At 40.3% G+C, this 20407-nt stretch overlaps 2 protein-coding genes across 2 annotated transcripts; both read right to left on the reverse strand.

Moving 5' to 3' along the window:
* Positions 1-250: 250 nt before the first annotated feature.
* Positions 251-8893, reverse strand: LOC134820260 (glutaredoxin-3-like). Its single transcript, XM_063830493.1, has 8 exons — positions 8823-8893; positions 8436-8540; positions 6404-6493; positions 2396-2566; positions 2004-2144; positions 1632-1766; positions 1393-1515; positions 251-648 (listed from the first exon to the last, which is right to left on the reverse strand). Exons 1-8 carry the CDS (start codon positions 8871-8873, stop codon positions 514-516), a joined length of 951 nt encoding a protein of 316 aa, XP_063686563.1. The 5' UTR covers positions 8874-8893; the 3' UTR covers positions 251-513.
* Positions 8894-12805: 3912 nt separating this feature from the next.
* Positions 12806-19431, reverse strand: LOC134820103 (guanine nucleotide-binding protein-like 3). The gene is made up of 7 exons (XM_063830324.1): positions 18936-19431; positions 18558-18721; positions 18272-18415; positions 15713-15896; positions 15243-15441; positions 14926-15057; positions 12806-14541 (listed from the first exon to the last, which is right to left on the reverse strand). The coding sequence occupies exons 1-7, from the start codon at positions 19412-19414 to the stop codon at positions 13549-13551; spliced, it is 2295 nt and encodes a 764-aa protein (XP_063686394.1). The 5' UTR covers positions 19415-19431; the 3' UTR covers positions 12806-13548.
* Positions 19432-20407: the final 976 nt, after the last annotated feature.

Raw genomic sequence — 20407 nt, forward strand, 5'->3', positions numbered from 1 at the left:
ATAAACGTTATCTTTAATTATTAGCTTTTGTTTGTGAAGTAGATAGAGAAACTATTGTTGCGTAAATAAAGTGTTATTTATAACACGCTTTGAATGAAAAGACATACCCTTTAAAGAAGTGTGTCATTCAAGCGTCACTCTTTTCATTCAAGTATGGCTCTTTTAATTTAACCGTGTATTGTTCAGCGAATGTATTGTATTAAGCGTTCTTTAAAGTTTAAAGATTATTTGAGTACATTAAAACTAGGGATTTAAACTAACTTTCATAGAAGTAAATAAATTAAATTATTTGGACAATTATATATTTGGACATTTTCCGGCAAATATTTCGAAACAAAACTTTGGGTAAGACTTTCAGAAAATCAATTTCAATATTTCGATCATATCATGAGTCATGACCATCATAATAAGAACGTAAGAACAATCAAGCTTTGAGTTCACATAGCACCAAACTATTTAACTTCAGATATTTCACTCAAGATATTTCACTCAAGATATTTCCCTCAAGATATTTCACTTCAGAGAGTCACTGAGGTCACCTGACTCGTGCATTTCTCTGATAATGTCCAAACCCCCCAGAAGTTCACCGTCCACATATAACTGAGGATAAGTCGGCCACTCCGAGTACTCCTTTAAACCTTGCCGCACCTGGAATACAATCTCAATTAAATCAGCTGATTATTAGTAGTAATGCTCTGATACAGTGAATTAGGGTTTACTAACATATTTAGGATTTAGATATTCTAGCGGATATGTATTGATCTGAGACTGTTTCAAAGCAGTGCTATAACATATTATTTTTCTACAGAACCCATATACTGTGGAATGGACTCCCTTTACAGGTAAGACAGATTGTGTCTACTAGTCTTTTCAAAGCTGAGGTCACTAAGCATCTATGGAAATGTTTATTGGATAGTGAAACAACAGTCTAGCCTAGTCTCTTTGCCCCCCATATTATTATTATTTTTGTTTTATTAATTTTTTTATCTACCTTCCTATACTTTCTACGTCATATCACACTTCACCCGCACACCTTCTCACACATTAATGACCATATAATCAGACCTGTATCTAATGTATCTGGAATTTGACGTATTGAAATACCAATTTTGACTCTATATCCACAGTTATTCACCCTGGATTTGTTTGTTATTAAATAGTTTTTCATACATTTTTGGATTTAGATTAATTGGATGTAATGGGTCCAAGTTACTGCGGACATAGTTCACTATGTGTTTACCGTGTTGGGGTGCCCATCATATTTTACAGATGGGGGCGATATTTTGAACGATTCTATTTTATATTCATCTATTGCTGTACTCTGTAAAATTTGAAAAGTATTTAATAAAAAAATGTATAATAAAATATGTACAATAAAATATGTATAACAACCTCATTATCAGTAAGAATATCGAATGTTTTGTAGTCCACATTATACTCTGCCAGGATGCCAACAGTAGTTTTACTAAAACCACATCTCGGCTCTGTAGGATCACCTTTCATGAACAGCATGACCTGAAGAAATGCCGATTTTTAGCCTTTCATTATTTCTTTCAAAGGTTACATAGCATTTGCATCTTAATAATTAAATATCTATCAAAGGTTTTCGGTGGTAGGAAATATAGAATTACCTTGTGAGAGCTGATGAGGTTTTTGAGTCTAGTGTTAAGAGACTGTTTGACAGGTAGCGTCGTGACAAGCTCCCCGTTTTCGTGCATCTCCTTTATAATGTCCAGTCCTCCGCATAACTCTCCGTCTAACCACACCTGAGCAGGTATTAGACAGGTATTATACAAGTATTATACACCTGAGCAGGTATTATACAGGTATTATACACCTGAGCAGGTATTACTATTAGCAGGTATTCGCCTTTAAGAAGGGAGACTGAGACTTAGTAATGTCAAATATCTCAGCAAGTTTTATATTTGAGTTCGATTGTTGATAAAAATGAAACCACAGCGCAGTAGACGTGCGTACAATAGAGTGCGAGGTGTGTCCAGTACCTGCGGGTAAGTCGGCCACTCCCCAAACGTTTTGAGTCCCTCTCTAACGTCGTTGTCAGAAAGGATATCAAAGTAGGAAAACTCTACCTCCAACGTGGAGAACAGCTCCATAAGAGCTCTGGTAAACTTACATCTAGGTGCCTGAGATATCAGGAAAGTGAACTACAGGTTATGTAACACTAAATAAACGGATATATCCGCAAACTTGAGTTCGGGGTTTTGTTAAATTTGAGTTCGGGTTTAGGTCATGTTAGGTTAATGTAATTTAAGGCGATATTTAACTTTTAACTCGGATCAGAACACCTGAACTGTTATTAATAATTAGTAAACTGTAAGTAAATTTCAAGTTTTTAGAAACGAACGACAAACAAAATCTTACCAATTATACGCACCTGTGGACTGCCTTTAATGAACGCCACACATTTTGCCATCTGCGTTAATCGCTTTAACCGGGAGTTCAGATCCTCGATTGGAGCTTCAGCTGGGGCTATACTACCACAATCAGTGATCAGTTTATCAACTGTTTTAGCAACACGTGGTACGTTTAATCCAGCTACCGTCTCCTGAAATGAGTCACCAAGTTTAATGCCGAATGACTGTGATGTTTTTTTTAATTAATCAGTTCAACTAAAAAGCCTTTTCACCTGAACGAATAATGACAAAGGTGATAGTCCAGTCATTTATGGACATTTATGGAGGTGTATCTGCAAATTTTCAGATACTCACGAAACTTTGCACAGACCTTCCCAAAGGTATGAATAAACAATTTTCGGTTGGAGACATTTTTTTACCGTGGGCAAAACCCAGGAGGGCCACGCCCATATTGACCCAATAACGTAACTGACCCCTTGCTTCTGAAGGTCGTAGAGACTTCAAAATAAGCTTAAACGAAGCCGCATATGCATGTTTATATAAGAGTTATTGATCAACACATGGCCTAAAATCCTTACTTTTCGAGAAATTCGCCAAAAACCATTTTGGGCGTGGCGCTGAGCCCATTTTACTAACTTTTGATAGGATTGTGATAGAGTCTTTGGAGAGAGTGCAAAAGAACCGCAATTGGCATATTTATATATGACTTACGAAGAAACATATGCCTTAAAGTGCTTGCTTTTTCAGTTATTGGCGAAAAACTGATTTTCGGTTCCAGAAATCATGCAAAACTACGGGTATGTGGTATATTGAGCTATGAAGGCCCTAGAGATTTTTGAATAAGTGCAAATTGTGCAGAATGGCCATGTTTATATACAACTTATGAAGCAACATGCACCCTAAAATGCTTACAAACTGAAAAAGCAAGCACTTTAAGGCATATGTTTCTTCGTAAGTCATATATAAATATGCCAATTGCGGTTCTTTTGCACTCTATCCAAAGACTCTATCACAATCCTATCAAAAGTTAGTAAAATGGGCTCAGCGCCACGCCCAAAATGGTTTTTGGCGAATTTCTCGAAAAGTAAGGATTTTAGGCCATGTGTTGATCAATAACTCTTATATAAACATGCATATGCGGCTTCGTTTAAGCTTATTTTGAAGTCTCTACGACCTTCAGAAGCAAGGGGTCAGTTACGTTATTGGGTCAATATGGGCGTGGCCCTCCTGGGTTTTGCCCACGGTAAAAAAAATGTCTCCAACCGAAAATTGTTTATTCATACCTTTGGGAAGGTCTGTGCAAAGTTTCGTGAGTATCTGAAGATTTGCAGGCAGCTGTCCTTAAGGGGGGGGGGGCCAATGGATATTTTTTTGTGAAACTTGATTTCGAGATAGTAGTTGACCAACAAACTAAGACCAGTGACCGAACTTTTGAGGGGGTCCCGGACCCCAACCGCCAAACGGTGCACGCAGGGCAGCCACGCCCATATTTGGTCCAAATTAGGCCCAATTTAGCCAAATACCCTGAACATGCCCAAAACCAAGGTTTATGGTGCTCTACTTGTAGCTAGTGGTCTCCTGAACTCGTATATGAAATTTCATCAAGATTGGACGAAAAATGACTGAGTTATGAGCCAAAAACTATATGCCCATATTTGGGCATACGCACCAAATTTGGTAGATTTCGGCCCATAAATTGGTCAAATATCAATATTTTTGAATGAAACTTACTTTATATGAAAGGTAAGCCTAAACTACATATTATCTGTAAGTTATAGCTTTATATCTGTTTAAATGTGGATACTAAGGCGAAAAAACCACAAAAAATGAACTAAATTGCCCATATCTCAGTTCGCGATATTTGCGGAATTGATCTCATTAAAATTGTAACAACTCAATCAGTTTTCAAAATTTTTGCATGAAATTTTCGGAATCGACTCGAAATTGCATTTCCACCTTATTTTAAATACGGATTTTTGATTTAGGCCTCCAAAAAAATTTGGCGGCCAAATTCCAAAATTATCTCACAAAAATTCAGAATTTGGCCGCCAAATTTTTTTGGAGGCCTAAATCAAAAATCCGTATTTAAAATAAGGTGGAAATGCGATTTCGAGTCGATTTCGAAAATTTCATGCAAACATTTTGAAAACTGATTGAGTTGTTACAATTTTAATGAGATCAATTCCGCAAATATCGCGAACCGAGATATGGGCAATTTAGTTCATTTTTTGTGGTTTTTTCGCCTTAGTATCCACATTTAAACAGATATAAAGCTATAACTTACAGATAATATGTAGACAGACAACCGGAAAAATGTGTCATTGATCTTGACTATGCTGATGACATCGCAGGAATGGATGACACTGTTGAAGGACTGCAAGAAACTACGGACAATATTGCGAAATACTGTGGACTTGGGGGTTTAAAGATGAACGCAAAGAAAACAGAGATCATGGTCATTGGGAAAGATACATCGCAGCACCCACTCCCAGAGAATAGGACCATAGATATAACTGTCGATGGAAACTCTGCAAAGCAGGTCACTCAATTCACTTATTTGGGTGCCAAAATTACATCAGATGGCAAGATTGATAAAGAAATAAGTGTCAGGATTGGAAAAGCAACCGGAGCTTTTAACCAACTCAACAACATTTGGAAGAATAAGAACATAAGCATTAACAACAAAGTGCGAATCTACATCGCAGCTGTTCTTACCATTCTGACCTATGGATGTGAGATATGGAACACGACTCAAGTGCAGACAAGAAGATTGGAGTCTTTCCATCAGTACTGCTTAAGAAGAATCCTGAGAGTGAGGTGGTTCCATCGAGTAAGTAATGAGGATGTTTTAAGAAGGGCATCAATAACTGCCCTTGCTGACATAATAACAACAAAACGGCTGCGTTGGTTTGGACATGTCAGTAGAATGCCTGAAGATCGGTTGCCCAACTATTTACTTGAATGGAAACCCAAGCATGGGAAGAGATCAAGAGGCAGGCCTAGGAAGAGCTTAAATGATGTATTCATTGAGGATGCTGAGCAGAGATTGGATCGTAATGGACTCACGATTGATTGTATGAGAAGATTAGCTGCAGACCGAAAGGGATGGAGAAATGTTACCCGCCGAAGTTGTATAATACAAAGTAATGACGCAGTCGACGCAGACTAATCCTTTTGGATGGAGATCTCGCCATGTAACATGTATGTAATATGTAGTTTAGGCTTACCTTTCATATAAAGTAAGTTTCATTCAAAAATATTGATATTTGACCAATTTATGGGCCGAAATCTACCAAATTTGGTGCGTATGCCCAAATATGGGCATATGGTTTTTGGCTTATAACTCAGTCATTTTTTGTCCAATCTTGATGAAATTTCATATACGAGTTCAGGAGACCACTAGCTACAAGTAGAGCACCATAAACCTTGGTTTTGGGCATGTTCAGGGTATTTGGCTAAATTGGGCCTAATTTGGACCAAATATGGGCGTGGCTGCCATGCGCGCACCGTTTGGCGGTTGGGGTCCGGGACCCCCTCAAAAGTTCGGTCACTGGTCTTAGTTTGTTGGTCAATTGCTATCTCGAAATCAAGTTTCACAAAAAAAATACCCATTGGCCCCCCCCCCCCCCCCCCCCCCCCCCCCCCCCCCCCCCCCCCCCCCCCCCTTAAATGACTGGACTATGAATGAAATTCAATTTTATCCATCTCGTTAAAAGATTCTGATCTAAACGCGCGCATAAAAACCATACGTGTAAAATGTTGACATACAAAGTAAATTATAGCGCGCGTTACGCGCTTTCACAGTGAAATTAGAGTGTGACCGGGCCAATTTATTACGGCACGTGTCGCCGTACACGAATGAACGATACAGAACCACGATAGTATACCCTAATCAAAAGATAAAATATATTATCAGAACAGCGCTCTAGTCATAGAAACTATATAGTAAGCAAGCGTGCTCCAGATCAGATTTAGGACAGCATAAACACAAAGAAACGTTGCAAACAGAATTCAAAAGTTCCAAAAACCTTGAGCTCTTTCTTGAGGTAAAACAGGCATGTCGGAACTGAGTCAATGTTGTTCGTTTCACTAAACTTCGATACCTTCTCTGTATCAACCTGAAACAATATGAAAGTTCAGCAAGAGATACAGTTATTAATACTGTTAATAGTTCATAAATTTCAGTTTAATTGAACCTATTGAACCTATTGAGAGGTTTAGAAGTGGGTATCTTTACGGCCACCACGCAATAAGCGGACCACCTCCTTGACTGCACCAGTCTATTATCGAGTTAGAGTTTTCTGTACTGTATCCACGAGTAATTCTGTGACAACCATACAGAACATTAACCGTACATGTGTAGTCTGACTTATCCCATTGCATTGTTAACTACAACCACTACAGCAGTACTCTGTTTGAACACGTCATTAGAGCCTAATGGATTGTTCTCGAAATAGGAAGTGAATCGAATTCGTGGAAACTCCGCCAAGAATCGTATGGCTGTTGTTCTACTTAATACAATAAATACAAAAGTAATAAAATAAGGCACTGTCACTTTGTAAGTCTAAGTTGGGATGATAACTACAAACTGTGTGTTTATAAAAATTTTGTAATCGTAATTTTCGGATAAATTAAGGAGAAGCTCTGTAGCAATGAATATAATAACGACAGAAAAGCGGACAATACCATCATGACTTGGACTTTCCGTTCCATTTGTTTCGCGGGACAATATTTGACGAAAGTCGAAATATACGATTTTCTTGAAACTTTCCAGATCTTGTATTATGGCAATAGGACAGATAATCTCTGCAAGTTTGGGCGAATTTCTATGTGCCAAATTTGAGATATCACTTCAAACACAAGAAAATATCCCATATTGGCGGTTCGTCGCGGAACGCAGGAATATATCTCCAGATCTAAATATACGATTTTTTTCCGCCAAATCTGTACTGTTCCAAATTGCCGAAAATCAATCGTTTTTAAAAATTACTTAGAAAATGTTCTCCCAGATCTTACCATACGATTTACTTGCCAGATAATAAGATAATTATGAGACTGACATTATATACAAGTTTGGGTAAATTTCTATGTTGCAAATTTGAGATATCACTTCAAACACAAGAAAATGTCTCCAAATCGGTGGTTTGCAGTGGTACCGAGGCATATATTGGGCATATATTTCGAGATCTAAATATACGATTTTCTTTCAACTTCTCAGATATAGATACGTAAGTTATTATATGATAAGTTATTATATGATCATCAGCGGATAATGTCTGCAACTTAGGATCTGGGAGAAAATGTCCCGATATCCTTGACTTAGAAAATGTACAAAAATATGCAGTGCTCATCAGTAATTCATAATACATTTTTAACCACAAACATGACAAATTGTCGTTCTGATATAAAGTAAATTGTATGTTCAAACATTTATAGTCCTACTTTTGTGCCCGAACAGTCCGAAACAAGGCCGAAGAAGAGTGAATTCTGATTTTTCTAAGTGTTGGTTATATTATTACATATTGGACATTGGTGAATAGAATAATAACCTTACAGATTTGTTACACAGCAGACGAGCAGCAGAGGCCCACTCTCGCATACACGGTAAATCACTAAGTTATAAGCTCTTACCGTACTAGCCCTTTATTTTACAGAAAAAAGTATAACCAATCTTAAACACAAGTTTAGATTTCCTTGTAACGATTAAATATGGTCAGTGACCGTTAACAGTATCCTCAAATTGTAGGCAAATTACGAGATAAATAAATATTTGAAAGGTCTACTTCTTTGTGACCTTATAACTTGACTAAAACAACTTCTGTTTTTCTTTCGCCTCATTAGCGAACGCTATTATACTGCATCACGAAAAATAAATCCATTTTTCTAGTAGTTACTTGAATCGACATTTCAATGCAACTGACTACGATAAAATCGTATCAAAATAAGTGAATCATCAAGAGAATAAAGACAAACTTTTTTAGAAAATCTAGACAATTTTTCTAGAAAACCTAGACAACTGATTGGTTAATATCTGTCACCAGTCAACACCAAATATCTAACCTGATGAACAGTGAGTCCAGGGTACTTCTGGGAAAGAACACCCAGAGAAGCAGCAACAGTCTTACAGGGCTCCGACCAGGTCGCTGTGAAGTGTAGCACTAACACCTGGTAACAGTTTTAAATAAAGTTTAATACTTTATTTAATACTTTAATTATTAAGTTTCATGGATTTAATATTTTCATGGATTTAATAGTTTCATGGATTTAATATGGGGTCACATCTTTTGACCATAAGGTGATAACAACACAACATAGGTCACATAAGTATAAAGTAAGTTACTAGAACTATTTATAAGTATCTTGAATGGTATGTAGTTGTTTAACTTCAGGAATCAGGAGTATGTATGACAGGTAGTATTGATGAAATTCACATTTAACAGGACCCACCTGTTCATTTGACTCTATGAGTTGTTGCACAGCGCCCTCACTGCTTATCATGGTGGTAATATCTGGTGTATAATGCTGGGGGTACAATATAGTTGTTACAGTGATGTGGGTAATGTGGGCAATGTACTGTGTGGGTAATGTACTATGTACTATATAGTACAACTTGTGATGTGGGTAATGTACTATGTAGTACAATATAGTTGTTACAGTGATGTGGGTAATGTACTATGTAGTATTGTGTGGGTAATGTACTATGTAGTACAACTTAAAAGGGAGATCTTTATAGGGGGGGGTGTCATGTCCGTCTATGTCCGCCTATGTCCTGTCCTTTTTGGATTCTATGAGACAACGGACGTGTTTTTTGGGACATTGGCGGACACGGACGGACATTGGCGGACTCGGACGGACATTGGCGGACACAGACGGACATTTGCGGACCCGGACGGACATTGGTGGACATTAGCTCAGGAGGAGGAGAACTCAGGAGGAGGACTGAGAAGGACTGAGACGGAGGAGGACTGAAGAGTACTGAAGAGTACTGAGGAGGATGGCTGAGGAGGATGGCTGAGGAGGATGGCTGAGGAGGATGACTGAGGAGGATGACTGAGGAGGATGACTGAGAGGGAGAAGGAGGATCAGGAAGACCCAGGAGGAGGAGGAGGAGGAGGAGGACCCAGAAGGAGGACCTAGGTGGAGGAGGAGGAGAACTGAGGAGGATGACTGAGGAGGAGGAGGACTCAGGAGGAGGACTGAGGAGGACTGAGGAGGATGGCTGAGGAGGATGGCTGAGGAGGATCACTGAGAGGGAGGAGGAGGAGGAAGCAGAGGAAGAGGACTGAGGAGGAGGAGGAGAAGGACTGAGGAGGAGAAGGAGGACCCAGGAGGAGGAGGACCCAGGAGGAGGAGGACCCAGGAAAAGGCCCCAGGAGGAGGAGGAGGACTGGGGAGGAGGAGGACGGACATTGGCGGACACAGACGGACATTGGCGGACACGGACGGACATTTTCGGACCCGGACGGACATTGGCGGACTCGGACGGACATTGGTGGACATTAGCTCAGGAGGAGGAGGACTAAGGAGGAGGACTGAGGAGGACTGAGACGGAGGAGGACTGAAGAGTACTGAAGAGTACTGAGGAGGATGGCTGAGGAGGATGGCTGAGGAGGATGGCTGAGGAGGATGACTGAGGAGGATGACTGAGGAGGATGACTAAGGAGGATGACTGAGAGGAAGAAGGAGGATCAGGAAAACCCAGGAGGAGGAGGAGGAGGAGGACCCAGAAGGAGGACTGAGGAGGACTGAGGAGGATGGTTGAGGAGGATGGCTGAGGAGGATGACTGAGAGGGAGGAGGAGGAGGAAGAGGACTGAGGAGGAGGAGGAGAAGGACTGAGGAGGAGAAGGAGGACCCAGGAGGAGGAGGACCCAGGAGGAGGAGGACCCAGGAGGAGGAGGACCCAGGAGGAGGACCCAGGAAAAGGCCCCAGGAGGAGGAGGAGGACTGGGGAGGAGGAGGACTGTTGAGGACTGATGAGGAAAACTAAGCACGAGGAGGAGGAGTAGGAGGAGGACTGAGGAGGGGAGAAGGAAGAGGACTGGGGAGGATCAGGAAGACCCAGAAGGAGGAGGAAGAGGAGGAGGACCCAGAAGGAGGAGGAGTACTGAGGAGGACTGAGGAAGAGGACTGACGATGACTGAGAAGGAGGAGGACTGAGGAGTACTGAGGAGGATGGCTGAGGAGGATGGCTGAGGAGGATGACTGAGAGGGAGGAGGAGGAGGACTCAGGAGGAGGACTCAGGAGGAAGAGGAGGAGGACGACTCAGGAGGAGGACTCAGGAGGAAGAGGAGCAGGAGGACTCAGGAGGAGGACTTAGGAGAAATGAGAAGGAGGACTGAGGAGAACTGAGGAGAAGGAGGAGGAGGAGGACTGAATAGGAGGAGGAGAAGGAGGGGGACTGGGAGAGGACTGAGGAGGAGGAGGACTGATGAGAAGGATGAGGAGGAGGACTGAGGACCGAGGAGGAAGAGGAGGAGGGATGAAGAGGAGGAGGAGGAGGACCCAGGAGGAGGAGGACTGAGGAAGAGGACTGAGGAGGACTGAGGAGGATGGCTGAGGAGGATGACTGAGAGGGAAGAGGAGGAGGAGGAGGAGGAGGACTCAGGAGGAGAAGGAGGAGGACTGAGGAGGACTGAGAAGGAGGAGGACTGAGGAGGAGGAGGAGGAGGAGGAGGAGGACTGAATAGGAGGAGGAGGAGGAGGGGGACTGGGGGAGGACTAAGGAGGAGGGAGGACTGAGGAGAAGGATGAGGAGGACTGAGGAGGACTGAGGACTGAGGAGGAGGAGGAGGAGGATGAAGAGGAGGAGGAGGACCCAGGAGGAGGACTCAGGAGGAGGAGGAGGAGGACTGGGGAGGGGGAGGACTGTTGAGGACTAATGAGGAGGACTGAGGACAAGGAGGAGGAGTAGGAAGAGGACTGAGGAAAATCAGGAAGACCCAGGAGGAGGAGGAGGAAGAGTAGGAGGAGGAAGCATCTAAATGTTATTTCCATTTTTGTCCGTTTTTGTCCATTTTTGTCCGTTTTTGTCCGCTCTATTTTTTGTCCGTTTTGAAAATATAGGGTACCGAACGGTGGAGGAGGACTGAGGAGGGGAGGAGGAAGAGGACTGGGGAGGATCAGGAAGACCCAGGAGGAGGACCCAGGAGGAGGAGGAGGACTGAGGAGGACTGAGGAGGAGGACTGACGATGACTGAGAAGGAGGAGGACTGAGGAGTACTGAGGAGAATGGCTGAAGAGGATGGCTGAGGAGAATGGCTGAGGAGGATGACTGAGAGGGAGGAGGAGGAGGACGCAGGAGGAGGACTCAGGAGGAAGAGGAGGAGGAGGACTCAGGAGGAGGACTTAGGAGAAATGAGAAGGAGGACTGAGGAGAACTGAGGAGGAGGAGGATCAGGAGGAGGACTGAATAGGAGGAGGAGGATCAGGAGGAGGACTGAATAGGAGGAGGAGAAGGAGGGGGACTGGGAGAGGACTGAGGAGGAGGAGGACTGATGAGAAGGATGAGAAGGAGGACTGAGGAGGAGGACTGAGGACCGAGGAGGAAGAGGAGGAGGATGAAGAGGAGGAGGAGGACCCAAGAGGAGGAGGACTGAGGAGGAGGGCTGAGGAGGACTGAGGAGGATGGCTGCGGAAGATGACTGAGAGAGAAGAGGAGGAGGAGGACTGAGGAGGAGGAGGAGGAGGAGGACTGAATAGGAGGAGGAGGAGGAGGACTGGGGGAGGACTGAGGAGGAGGATGGAGGACTGAGGAGAAGGATGAGGAGGAGGACTGAGGAGGACTGAGGAGTACGAGGAGGAGAATGAAGAGGAGGAGGAGGACTGGGGAGGAGGACTGAGGAGGAGGAGGACTGGGGAGGACTGTTGAGGACTGATGAGGAGGACTGAGGACGAGGAGGAGGAGTAGGAGGAGGACTGAGGAGGGGAGGAGGAAGAGGACTGAGGAAGATCAGGAAGACCCAGGAGGAGGAGGAAGAGTAGGAGGAGGAAGCATCTAAATGTTATTTACATTTTAGTCCGTTTTTGTCCATTTTTGTCCGTTTTTGTCCGCTCTATTTTTTGTCCGTTTTGAAAATATAGGGTACCGAACGGACAAAAAACATGACCCCCCTATAACAGCAAAAATTGAACATTTTATTTAGCAATTTAGGTGTCCATTAATGTCCGCTAATGTCCGTCTATGTCCGCCAATGTCCGCCTATGTCCGTCTATGTCCGCCTATGTCCGCCTATGTCCGCCTATGTCCTGTCCTTTTTGGATTCTATGAGACAAGCGGACATAGACGGACGTGACACCCCCCCCCCCCCCCTTTATATTGAATATTATTCTATTAAATTTAAGATCAACAATTATGTGTTTGTTATATCATTTAGAAGGGAATAGAATTTTTGTCAAGGATTCAAATAAAAGCCCGAATTGAATTAGCTAATTAGTTAATTTGCTAATTAGTTAATTAGTTAATTTGCTAATTAGTTAATTTGCTTCATATCGTTTACCACACATTAACTTGATCAGGAATTACTAAAACATCATAAGCACAGCAATACGGAAAAAAACGAAATAAGAAGTACCAAAAATAACTGGGATTTGGTTCCTTTAACTGTACACATTACTGCGGGAAAAAAACATATCAATTAAATTTAACTTAATAACATCCGGTCAACATCTGATCATCTACTTTATCTTGAACAATTAATAGGAATCAGTGAGATCAAAAACTGGAGATATAAATAAGTTAATTTTCATGTGAAGTAAAGTAACCCAATTAATATTAATAATAATATAGCATTAACAAAATAGTCACGATTGGCCAAAGCATTTATGCGCCATGTTCACTGTTCAAGAACAACAGATATTTTAATAAGATCGTATTAGAAAAATACAAATCCAAGATAAAAAGGCACAAAACAAGTTCATGAAACTGATATTAAAGTTCGGTAAAAACACAACTAGTGTAATATACAATATACGTATATATATATTTTTTCAAATAAACATATTTGTATATTATATATATTATATACAAATATGTATATTTGAAAAAAAAAGAGAACAACAATAATTGGTGAGTGGTGTCGGTGAACATGATACAGTAAAACGTTTTTAACATTCTATAACTCTCTCTAAAATCTAAAATAAAAACTCTACCAGATGTAGCTCTAACTAAACGCTAACAATAAGCTACCCCCTGTTCATACTTTTCCATAAACTCCTCCATTTGGTCAAGCTTAACGTAATGCATCAGCAGGGCCTGCTTATTACTACACCCATATTTCTGATGCCAATAAAATCCCCTGATGGTAGACACTTCTATTTTCCCTGAATGATAGGCCAGGGTCCCCATGAACGCGTCCTCGACATAAAACAAAGGCTGAACCCCCGTGTCCCACACTGACTTAAGTTCCTGGACAGTATCAAATGATAGCACATACCCGCTGCCACTGCAGTACGGAGGGTATGTATCTGGATCCCACAGTTCCTTACCAACACCGTATCTGCCACGCCGCAGAACGGGCTGCCGGTTCGTTCTTGCGCCTCCAAAGAACATTTTACCGCCCGAATTACTGTTCAGCTGCTCGTGGAGGTACCTGTTCAGCAGCTTAATATTAATGAAACTATCATCATCCGTCTTGACTAAGAAGGAAAAGTTATAAGTATCCACAGAGTACTGCAACAACCACAGAACCTTCAACACAAGGTTATGATAACTATCCAGCTCATCCGCCATGATCATGTCCTGATACATCTCAATCTCCGCCTCTAGCTTACCCATTGTCTCTGCACTCTCCGTCTTACCCACTACAAACACATACTTCCACCTGTCTATCTCAGTCCCATCATCTTCAAGCCACCGGTACCCCGCCCAGCTCTTCTTCCTGATTACTTCACGGTGCGGGGTGTGATCTGGCGCTGTTATCACGAACACTATGAAGGTATAGTAGGGTTTCTGCTCGGTGGATTCCACCTCAACTAACTGGCCTTGTTCCTCCACTGCGATGGTGTCATTGCCTGCTAGGTTGAAGCCCGTGTGTTCGAACTCTTTCTCTTCGCTGTGGTAACTGAGGTTGAGGATGACGTAGGCTACACCCGTTAAGCTGAGGACTATGTACCAGAAGAGGAGGTTGGAGACGCCACGTGTGTGATTATCACTCATTACGTCATGTCATTGTGGTGGTTGTTACTGTTGTTTCATTACCTGGATGGTGAGGTCGTGATTATAGGGTTTTGAGATGTAAGGAACTGGGATTAGGTGTCACACAAATTTGTATTAATAAAGTATGTTTGATCGTTTTAGTTTTTACTTGATTATCCGTATTGAATACTGAGCTGGAAGCATGGCAAGAAAGACATTAACAGTTGAACGAATAAGAGAATAAATTAATACAAGCCATCGGATAAAATTACGACAAACTTAGAAACTCAGGTCTTGGTAAAACGCGTTTCAGCTGGAATCGGAAATGAAAAAAGTTTAAAAGTTTAAAAACTGCGTACGGCTTGAATATTAAAATTCTTGAAGGCCCTTTTCAACATAACAATATAACAGTTAACACATTTCTTCCTCGTCATCAAGCTCACTTTCATCTCCATCTTCTTCCTCATCTTCCTCTTCTATACCCTCATCAATATCCATATCATTAAACTTCTTCTTCTTCTCTGTCTTCGTTATCTCTATGTTTAGCTGTGTGGAAAGCTTGTTAACGGGCTGTAACCACGACCTTCACTAGTATCATATTATAATATACATAATAATATCAAAAACAATCGGAATCAGCACTCAGCAAGTTGAACGATATACCAATCACGGATATTTATAATCTTATACTGTATTAGATATTTAGCATTATTAAAGAAAACCAAAGTCACCTCAGAAGAGTTAAGTCTGAGTGCGTCACCGTCGAACATCAATCTGTGAACATCCTGAATCTGTTCCTCGGGAATTACTCCGCCAGCAATCCCATTTTCACACACAACGCAGAACTTTATTTTCTTATCTCGGAACCTTTTAAGAACCAGTCGTCCCACTGCTTCGTGGTCAGTCTCTTTTTTGCAGTACAGATTGAACCTGAGAGAGTATAGTTTTAGATATAATGCCCTATAATCGTGGAATGTTTTTTTGATAAAACTTCCTGTAATGTTTAGGGCATCGTAAAATGTACTACGTTAGTGACTGACATATTATAATTCAAAATTCATATTGTTGTAACTTTGCGGATGATCATTGCCATCTTTAACTTTGCTATCAAATTTTTATGATTTAAGTGATAAACAGGAAATTTCAATGATCCCCAAACTACATTTTCCCCAAACCACCAATCAGTCTAATGAGTACAAACCTCACTGCAAGAGCATCTGTCAAACCCTCGGGATGGCTGTAATCAGGTAGAGTGAAATGGAACATGGCATCTTGTTTACTGATACACTGTGCTAGAGCCATCATTACTTCAGTGGGGTAGTTCATAAAGTTGTGTATATTGTGTAGCACGTTTAGCAGCCCTTTGTACTCCATCTCTATTAAACCTGAGATAAGGGGAGAGTAGGAATCTATGAAATAGGAGTGAAGTGAAATCCATGATAAGAAAATAAACAGTTTCTTATATATGGGCAATTCCACGGTAAGGTTCCACTTGGTGAAAATGAAAAATGTTAAGATAGGCACCTAATTTTGGTTAAAATATGTTCATTAGACTCTTAACCTTACAAGTCAACAAAAGTTTTTTGTTTCATATTGCGTTAACTTTTGATTTTTCTCATTCAAAGGAACACTACTCGGAAATGAAAAAAATCGTTCAAATTTTCAAAGGGCCATAGTTTGGGTATGCAGCAATATTTCTCTATGAAATTCCATATACTTAGGCATATGCATAAGAATGAGAGCTATGCAAAGTTTCAAAACCGTTACTCAAATACTTTTTCTAAAAAATTTCCACAAAGATGGTGTCACGTCCGTCACAAAATTAAGCAAAAAAGTTTTTTCTGAGCCACATAGTGCTATTTATATTCAAAAAACCACTGTAACCTATCTCTTCTGAAGGTAAGGGAGTACCGTAGAAATTATCAGGCTTGTATCTTTTAAGAAAAAAATTTTGTAAGGGGGGTCCCAACTTGTCGCGTCCGTCACATTTTTTTGAAAATGCTCCAAAAAATCTTTAAACAGACTTTAAAGGCATTTTTTCTTAAAGCTGAGGCCGTCCTCAACAAAACTATGTCGTCAAATCAAAAATTGGACAGAAAATGACCGAGTTATGTATAATTTTGTATATGCCCATATATGGGCATACGGCTCACTTTTAGCCATTTTTATCCATATTTCCATTATTTTGACTAAAATCAAGACAAATAGAAGTCAAATAAGATTGGATTGTGTTGATTATGTTGACTAGACTATCAAAGAACATCATATGCAATTCAATAATTTAATTTACTGATTTTTTGCCATTTTATTTGCTTACAACTTTTTCAGAGGTAAAAGGCACAAAAAATGGACTTAACCCTATTTTCGCATATTTTTGAAGTAAAAATTCAATATCTTCCACATTTTAAACACTAAAGTAATGAAACTTTTAGGATATGGTCTCAACAGTATGATGCGTTGAACAGTGATGAATGTTTTACCAGAGTTATAAATTTGTTCAAGTAAAGAAATAATTGATGCCCCTAGACTGATACCCTAGCGTATGCCCAAAATGGACGATTTTGGCTGTTGCAGACCTCTTGGGGGTATTTGAGGCCTAAAAATTGGCATGAATACAGAGTAGATGTCACTGAACAAGATAAAAGTGTCGAGTGGAAGGTTTGGAAAAATTGAAAAAAAACGTGTGTCCGTCACAGTCACGTCTGTCACAATTTGAAAATGGCGCCACGCAAACAAAAATTGAGCAATCTCTAAGAAAATGGCATCTCAGACATCCCTAAACCTTCTTCTATCATTGTAATTCCAAATTAGATACAATAGATAACTTTTTGAGATAAATTTGGGTACCATCTGAGTAGACACCCAAAAAAAGTGTCATATTTACGTCACGTCCGTCACAGGGGTGCTATCTCAGAAAGTAATAATAGTATGGGTCTGAAATTTTCACACAACCTGTAGAAAGGTTAAATGTGGACTAATAAACAGTTGGAGCTGATAAATAAACAACATCTCGAGTACAACATTCGTTTGAACTTTAAAAAACAGCAAAATCGTGGTGTCCGTCACGGTGGAATTGCCCATATACATTATACAGCATGTACGTAAATTTGTAAATGCTGAAATTCTTCATTTAGTAGGATCTTTTATCATTTTAGGAAAACAGAAATAAGTATAATAGGGGGGGGGGGGTAATGACTACCAATGGAGACTTTTGGGGACTAATGGGGACTAAAAATCGTGGGGACTAGAGGTCAACTCGTTGACGTAATTCACCATTTGTCCCCATAAGTCCCCAGAATTTTTGACAGTTATTTATGGTTTTCAAGTTAGTTTAAGAACGATACGATCGAGATGTTTTGTCCAAGATAAGAGTAGGATAAATCTAAATGGGGACTAATGGAGACTTTTGGGGACTAATGGGGACTAAAAATCATCTAAATGGGAACTAATGGAGACTTTTGGGGACTAATGGGGACTAAAAATCGTGGGGACTAGAGGTCAACTCGTTGACGTAATTCACCATTTGTCCCCATAAGTCCCCAGAATTTTTGACAGTTATTTATGGTTTTCAAGTTAGTTTAAGAACGATACGATCGAGATGTTTTGTCCAAGATAAGAGTAGGATAAATCTAAATGGGGACTAATGGAGACTTTTGGGGACTAATGGGGACTAAAAATCATCTAAATGGGAACTAATGGAGACGTTTAGACAATATTGAATGTATTAGCTTTTGTTTGGCGGCTTTTAAAAGTCGGTTACCTGGCATAGTGACCAGTTTGAGATTGTCACTGAGCTTTGTCATGGTGCTTCTCTTAGCTTTTGTTCTACCGCATTGCTTCAGAATTGTGCTGACAACGGAAGATTTGCCAACTTGAGGACCCCCAATAATACCAATCTTCTGTTCTGAAATATAACGATTATTATAAAATAGGTCACATTTTGAGCATGTCATACTTAGAAAAACATGATCAAATGTTTACAGATTCTCATGGTACCTTACATCATAGCATCTAAAAAATATACTTTTTTTCAAAATTCCACAAACCTTCTGTAGAAGGAATCTGTTTGAGGTGTGACAGGAATGGTTTTGCCCCACCAAACCTGGCGAGAGTTGCTTTATAAGCTGATATTATCTGCTCACACTCTGTAAGCATGATTTCTGTGCTTTTTAACACAAATGTAGGAGCTTTCTTGCTGTAAACTGAGTACCTGTAAAATTAAAATATTAGCTTGTATTTTACCTGATATCTAGAGAACCTGAAATAATTCATAGAACATGGTTCAAACATAATAGTATACAGTAGTATTTGTAACTTTGGATCAGTAACCCAGAGGAGGATTTCTGTTGTGAGTAAATTAAAAATTAATCAGAGTAGATTCTCAAGATTAGAAAATCATAAGAATTAAGTAATTCATAACAAACCATTGATGAGCAACAGACTTTGGCACAAGATCAACTTTATTTAAAACAAAAACAACTGATTTGTCAGCACTTGAGAGTTCTGAAAAGGTTTTGTCACAGAAGCATTCCATAGGGCTGCGAATATCAATCACCCAAACAATGATGTCGCACTGAGAGATTGTCACATGAGCAGAGACTGATTTTGCTGCTGCAACTGGAGTAGTCTGAGCTTTAGGCTTTTGCACAACAATTAGGGGTTTTTTCTTTCTCTGCTTTTTCAGCTCATTTTTAGCTTCAGTCTGATTCAAAGCTTCAAGAAGCAGTTCTTCCTTAAATGGGGCAAGATTAGGAATGCTTCCGTCAATGGTCTTCTTCTTTTTGTTGGTGTTCTTCATAGTTTTAGCAAGCTTCTTGTTGTGTTCACGGACCTTCTTTCTGATCTTGTACTTCTTGTGACACGTCATACGCTTGCTCTCCTTCTGATTGAATGCCTTCACCATTTTTGCTCCTGTACTAAGAATATACTGATATTAGCTTTAAATTCATCTTTAGAAAAGTAGAAACAAATACAAAAAATGTTCAGTACACCCTACTTAAGACTTCTTTGGCCAGCACCAGGACCATGATGAAATAGTAATACACAAATGTAGCTTTCTATGATAATTCAGTATGAAATCAATAGAATATTACAAAGCCCCTTTCAATTGATGACTCTCAGTAGTTAGTCAACTATTATTAGAATTGATCATGATTTCCGCTTGGTACTCATTAGGTCTCTAAGAAAGCCAACAGTGTGCTGATATGCATTGTCACATGTACTTACTAGAAGCAGCACACGGCCCATTTCGGACTTGCACGAGTTATACTTATTATTAGAATTGAAGTCACCAATTGAAAGAAGCTGGTTAATATTACTGAGAGTGGGAGTTAATTAAACCAAGCAACTTTGTGTTTCATAAATATCAACCTGTTCTAAAATTTCGAAGAAGGCTTGAACCCTGAATTAGAGTCAAAATGTGAGAACAAAAATTAAATCAAGCTGTCAAAGAGATCCTGATTTCCAAGCTTCAAGTTGTTTTCCGTCAGCGAATAAATACAGGAATAAGTGCAAACAATGAAGTTTTGCAGATCGGGAACAGTGATACTGATGATTTAGCAAAATAATAATAACAATAATTCTATGTAGTTACATAATTGAAACAATTATGGCCCCTCATTGTGGGCAGCAGAGGCGGCTATTGAGGGCGTCCAGGCGTCCGTGGACGCCCTAAAATTATTATCTGGTGCTTGAAAATAGAAAAAGTGATTAGTGATAGCATTCAGAAATATCTAATCGCAATATAAAGCTCTTTGTTCACTCAAACGTTCGAATGTAAGCGCATGCATGATCTTACGTACTCAGCACATCAAGCGCATCCCACTTCAGGTAATCTATATGATTTGGTTGTCCAGGACACCATGCAATTTGAACTATTAACTGCTATGATACGGCG

Source organism: Bolinopsis microptera, chromosome 8 (genome assembly GCF_026151205.1).
Source record: "Bolinopsis microptera isolate Bmic1 chromosome 8, MBARI_Bmic_1.0, whole genome shotgun sequence".
NCBI classification, from domain to species: Eukaryota; Metazoa; Ctenophora; class Tentaculata; order Lobata; family Bolinopsidae; genus Bolinopsis; species Bolinopsis microptera.